General features: G+C 43.9%; 1 protein-coding gene across 1 annotated transcript; it reads right to left on the bottom strand.

Annotated features, from left to right (window-relative positions):
* Nucleotides 1–250: 250 nt before the first annotated feature.
* Nucleotides 251–6042, bottom strand: PLK2 (polo like kinase 2). Its single transcript, XM_077751449.1, has 14 exons — nucleotides 5666–6042; nucleotides 5091–5198; nucleotides 4830–4946; nucleotides 4501–4630; nucleotides 4181–4268; nucleotides 3619–3714; nucleotides 3309–3507; nucleotides 3072–3219; nucleotides 2634–2731; nucleotides 2204–2333; nucleotides 1721–1961; nucleotides 1473–1602; nucleotides 1083–1193; nucleotides 251–946 (listed from the first exon to the last, which is right to left on the bottom strand). The coding sequence occupies exons 1-14, from the start codon at nucleotides 5933–5935 to the stop codon at nucleotides 755–757; spliced, it is 2058 nt and encodes a 685-aa protein (XP_077607575.1). The 5' UTR covers nucleotides 5936–6042; the 3' UTR covers nucleotides 251–754.
* Nucleotides 6043–6160: the final 118 nt, after the last annotated feature.

Here is a 6160-nt window from a genome sequence, read left to right as displayed (position 1 = left end):
TCCACTTTAGGTGTTAAGGATTTACTTTCTACAGACTACTATTAGCGAAGTCAAAGATCTAACTTTCTGGCATGCTTCTATACTCCATGTCACGCACCCAAGAGTGCCAAGGAATGCTGTGATGTGGTGATGTACCATACCAAAGACAGTGGACCGGTTTCTGCTTTTTCATACTCTTTATTGCCAAGAGTTTAAAATGGTCAACATAAAAAAAAAGAAACATTTTGATAATAAATACTGCTCTTTGGGCTGTAATAAATAAAAAGTTTATTAACAAGGAATGCACTTTTCCAGCCACAAGTGTCTTCAAAAATTAACCAAAAAAAATTATATATGGCCATAGTTCACAGTTAAGCAGCCAAAAGCTGCCCCGAGTACAGCCTTTAAACAACATGGGAGCTTCCTCCCTTCTCCCTCCCCGTCGGGAAGTATATTCACAGTTCCAAGTCCTCTGTCTGAAATGCTCTCAACAGAGAGAAGAGTCAATGCACCTTTCTGCGAAATTGTCTGAAAAACCTTTTAAAACAGGTACATGAAGGAAAACTGCATTCTAGTTCACTCTCAGACTGTCCAAAGTTAGGAAGTGTATGCGTCAGCCTGGTATGGTTCCACCCAGTCCAGCAGGCCACAGAGGAATTGTTTTCGTACCACCACCTGTCCATCTTTTTCAACATGCTATAGATCATCTGACTGGCTTCCCTGTAGATCTCACAGTGGAAAAGAGGAGTCCCATAGGGTCCATTCGAGAAGACGTTTAGTTACATCTCTGTAAGAGCATGTTCAGAGCATATTCCATTCGATTTTTTAATTCTAATGAACAGCCAGACATCAGCAGAGTTGTCAGTCTGAATGTTGTAGATATCCGGTCCTCATTGATGTAAGTCAGAAGGTATTCTTCATTTTGGCTACAGATGATTATTTTTGTATGATCATGGTAGAAATTTACCTTTCAAAAGCAGACATAAATATTAGACCTTTATAAATATTATAAAGAATTATCAAAATGTGTCCAGTAATTAAATGATGACCTGAAAATCACTTTTTATGACCTAAACACACACTTTCCTAAAGGGCTTGCTTACCTGAAAGGTGCCATCATTGAAGAGCATCATTAAGGCCTTATCAGATTTGAGCCACTGAAGGAGGTAGAGCCGAGGTCTTCGAATATCAGTAACACTAGGCAGATCACCACCCTAAGAGAAATTGGGAGAGTTAGTGCCCATAATAATTTTGCAGTTTGTACTCCATTCTTCTAGGCAAATTCATCTCCAAGTAGTATTGGAGAATGCAGGGCCTCTCAGAATGGCCTGGAGATTCTCGGCCCCGCCGCCCAGACATTCCCGTTCAGTGGAGCTAGGGTAGGACAGAAGCATCTGCCCCTCAAACAAGCCACAGAGCTGTGTAGATGCCACTGATCTGTGGGCTACACTTCAAACATCACTGCTCAAATGCCACATCCAGGAGGTACTTACATCCATGAGGTTCTCCTCCATGTAATGAGAGAAGTATTTGAGCACCGTCACTTGACTAATGAATTGTTCAGGGGCATCTGTTGCTGGGAAAACAGAGCACTGGCCAAGCTCTGCGTAATAGTGAACTGTTCTGAAAAACAGGAACCAGAGGGAGAGAAGAGAAAACAGAAGCCATTAGTCACTGGTTTTAGATTTCTTTAGTGCAAGAATAAAGAAGTGACAGGACCTCATTAATTGCACATACTTACTTTTTGTCTGGAAGGAGGCTCATGTGAGCACCATTGTTGAAAAGGACACCTACAGTGTGGTCTGAGAGCTGGTACCCAAAGCCATATTTATTAGAGTAATCGACCCATTTGGTGACCCACTGAAAGGAAGTGCTCAGCTGCTCTTTGGGAATGCAGTCAGCTTCTGGCATGTTTTCTAGACATCCTCGAAGGACTCTTGCCACTGTGTCCGCAACACTTCCCATGGTACTGTCCTCGAGGCCTGAAAAATCAGAGAAAGTGGTAAAATAAATAACAGTAACACATTAGGCTTCGGTAGCTGCTAGCTTTCCCTCCACTACTTCTAAAGACAGGAGGGACTCAGACTTGTTCCTCAGCTTTTTCCGATTCCTCTAAGTTTGCTTCTACTACGTAATTAGGACACAAAACAAATGGACTCTAGCTACTCAGTATTAAGCACGGGCATTTATAGTTTCATTTAAAATGCCATGGACAGCAACTTACATTCACTGCTACTACTGCAGCTGCCGAGAGTGCCTCTGACTATCATGCGGATGGCATCTCCGATCTGCTGCTTATTTTCTACTGCAGGTGTTCCCGATCTCGCAACCGTAGTCGTAGGTGGCTGGAGCTCCTAGGGAAGAGAAGAGTCAGACAAGGAGTCAAACATCTAACATTCATGTGAGGTTGAGAATTCTAGGTTAAGCTGTGATTGCGGCAATTGCTGGGAAAACTTATCAAAAAGCAGTGGACCCAAAGGATAGGTCAGGGACTCAAGTGTGTGTGTTGTTAAAAACAAAATCTTTTAAAAGGTCGGAAGAAAAGTTTTAAGTAAACATAACATCCTTGGATCGTGATCATCACAATCCATGTCATAATTAACAAAGAGCAGAAATGCTATAAAGTGTTTCTATTTTATTCATTTCCAGCATACCTCATCTGTCCTGTGTTTGCTGGGCTGCTGAGTTATTGAAGTCTTTTTCAAATCATGCCTAAGCTTATAAATTTCTTCATCTTCTTTAGACACTCTATCTGTAAATCAAAGACAAGAATTATGAGCATTAGTCTATGCTAACAAGGTAGGTACAGAGCTAGCCACATTTCCTTCTTTTGTTAATAATCAGCTTCTGAGCATTCAAGGCAAAACCAGCATTTTATCATTACCATCAGCTGCAGTTAGGCCAGAAGCACACTTTAACGTGTATGGAAAAAAAGCTATCCGTCACATCTTGCAGTATAGTGTTATCATGCTATAAAAAGGTCCAACAGTATTCAGACGTACTGGCTGTTACACTAACATAAAAATGTTCTTGTAACTAATCAGATTTCAATATACTGGATACAGAAGAGCAGAAGAAGTCTTATAACTTACTATGTGTGTCAATATATCTTGCTTTGTCTTTTTTGCCACCAAAAAGAGCAGCAGCTGCTTTCTTAAAGAAATTCTTCGCTGGGCTTGACAAGTGGAAATCTGGAACCGTATGACAGCAGCTGGAAGAGAGTCTGTCTGGAGTGAAGCCCTGCGGAGCGTCAGAAGACACTTTTCAGTAACCAGTTGGGTAACTGTCATCAATAGCACGCAATAAAAAGACACAAGAAACATGCCAACCTGCAAAAAAAATTCATGTCGAATGATGTCATCCAAACTGGGACGGTCCTCAGGATTTTTGGACAACATGCTAGCTATTAAGTGCTTAGCAGGAGCCAGCAATGACGATGGCATTGTATACCTGGCTTCTCTTATGCACCTGTAAGTTTCTTTCAGATTTGTCGTTTCAAAGGGGGGTCTTCCTAGTAACATTGTATACCTGTGTGCAAGAGAACACTTCTTTAGCGATGGTCATAGAGCAACTCTTTTCGAATGTGAAAATAATCCAAATCCAAATCTCCTTTTTGATCATTTTGGTGCATTTACTTACATCACACAACCTAAGGCCCAAATGTCTGATTCACAGCCGTGTCCTTGCTTGTTGAGGACTTCAGGAGAGAGATAATTTGGGGTACCACATATCGTTCTGGAAAAGCAAAATATGAAGATCTCATTAAGAACTGTTCTGTTTACACTTAGTTCTCTGGATAAAACCTTCAGAGTATTATGTTGAATTTCTATTTAGAAAAATTTGAATTTGGATTTCTGCCATCTCAACAATTAACAATTGACCAAGTGACTTAATTTTTTTTAATGCGTGTACAATTTTTTTCAGCCACGTGAGTGTTTTTAAGCAACTGAGACATTGTACAGCATAGCGTCTGTATAACATTTCTGGCAAACATGAGACAGCTTTCTTTCATCATCAGCTTATAGGCATCAGGTCCTCTGCCTCATCCACAGTGGGCACTTAGTGTTTCCATGGATTAACATTTTTGTGGTTTGTGAATTTTAATATCAACTGACCCTTCTCCAAAACATTAATTGGAAAATAATAAGGGCATATTTGATCTCCATAAAACCCTATCAGGGTGTATCTTTCTGACTCTTACCTCCTTCTGTGTTCCAAGGGTTCCAGCCTGGCTGCCAAGCCGAAGTCCCCGACTTTTAATTCCATGGCTTCGTTAATAAAGAAGTTCCCTAGATGATAAAGAAAATGAAACCTCAATCTCCCTGGAAAAGGTGTTCTCATCAAATACACAGACGTCCTCTTTGGAGGCAGCCAGTTGTTTACTAGTAAAGTCACAGATTCAAAGCAAGATTGCATAGGCTAGATCCCAACTAAGAACATGAATAGAAAACAAGGGAGACAGAGAAGAAAAGAACACCTCCCTCTAACACAACATCAGTGTTGGCAGTAAAGGGTTTTTACCTAGTTTGAGATCTCTGTGTAAGATTTCTTGTTCATGAAGGTACTTTAGTCCAGACACGATCTGCCTGAGGTAGTATCGGACTTCTGGTTCCGTCAACACCTTCCTCGCTTTCAGGATATGAGCCATGGACTAGGAAGAGCAGAATGAAAACAAACAATCTGTCAAACAAAGTTATCACAATCAGTGGTGGTCTTGTGCAGGATGAGGGATGAAAGTTAACAATGCAATAAAGTAATAGGCACCTCAGCAAAACCCCAGAGAAAATGCAAGCCGATTCCCACTTCAGTGTGGGGGAAGTACACGGACTCAGACAGGAGTTACAGCTCACCCTTCTACTGCAGTATTCCAAGAGAATGTAAATGTTTTCTTTGTCCTCAAAGTAGTGGTAAAACTGCACGACATGCTTGTGATGAAGGATTCTGTGAAGCTCTATCTCTTTGTCAATCTGAAAGAAAAAGCAAAACAAGGCTTATGAGCCTTCTGTCACCTCTTAAGAGCCAGTTGCTTACACATGCAGAAGACATTTTCTGAACAGGGAAGGGCCATTCCTGCACACAAAGAAAATACTTTACCCAACAGTCATACACACCTTTTCCCTTTGATGAGGTTTAGCTACTCTGCTGTGAGGAATAATTTTTGCAGCATAGACTTTGTTGTTTGTCAGATCTGTCATCTCGTAACATTTTGCAAAGCCACCCTGAAAACAAAGCCGAGACAGCATTGAGTGTGGCAGAAAAATGGACCATAGATATTTTTTAAAATAAATAAAAATTAGAAAAGCAGCATTATGGGAGGGGGGAGTAAGGGTCGAGAGACGTATGCACTGTACTTTTTAAAAGCTCTTTTGCGAGAAGAAAGGCAATCCTGAAAACAGTGAAACGGTTCCCCTTCTTTCTTTACAAAGAGGAGCTTTATGGAGGGGGTTGGGAACAGGGAGATGAAAAATAGCGTCTGAAGAGACCTGTCAAGAAAATTCCCCGGGGAGCAGGTGGAGGAAGCTAGGGCCGGAGTAGAAAGCCCTCCCTTCTGGTCTCAAGATCAATTTCTTTGGGCTGCGGGAGGCACTCAGGGCTGAGGCTAAGGATGTAAAGGCGATCCGGCGCTGTCAGCGCACAAAAAGCCNCCGCCCGCCCAGCCGGCAGCCGGCCGCCCGCCGCTCGTCACCTTTCCCAGCACTTTGCCCCGGCAGTAGCGCTTCCCCGTCGTGGGGTCGACGATAATCCGCGAGATCTCGGTCCCCGAGTGCGAGTGGTGGTGATGATGGTGCGGGGCAGCCGGCTGCCCCTGCGCCTGGGGCTGCGTCGGCTGAGGCTCCTCAGGGGGCTGCTGCGGCCGCTTCTTCTTAGAGTCCCCGCCGCAAGCCTTGCCCAGCGCCTGCTCGCACATCTTGGTGCTGGCGGCCGGCTGGTAGGTGATAGTCCGCAAGAGCTCCATCGTCGCCTCACGCCCGGCACTGGCAGTTGCCACCTCCAAGGCGCCGACACACGTCCGAGCCGGCCCTTGCCCTCGAGCCCCCGCCGCCACCGACAACCCACGCCCGACGTCCGCTTCCACTTGTGAGAGTGCGAGCACCGGGCGAAGTCTTATATACGAGCCGAGAAGGGGGGCGGAGCATCGGAACGGGATGCAACGTCACGGGCGACGCCCCGCCCACCGACC

This window comes from Crocuta crocuta, unplaced genomic scaffold, assembly GCF_008692635.1.
Source record: "Crocuta crocuta isolate KB4526 unplaced genomic scaffold, BGI_CrCroc_1.0 scaffold91-1, whole genome shotgun sequence".
Classification (NCBI taxonomy): Eukaryota; Metazoa; Chordata; class Mammalia; order Carnivora; family Hyaenidae; genus Crocuta; species Crocuta crocuta.
The sequence above is the reverse complement of the archived record's forward strand: the minus strand, read 5'-3'. Positions and strand labels throughout refer to the sequence as shown.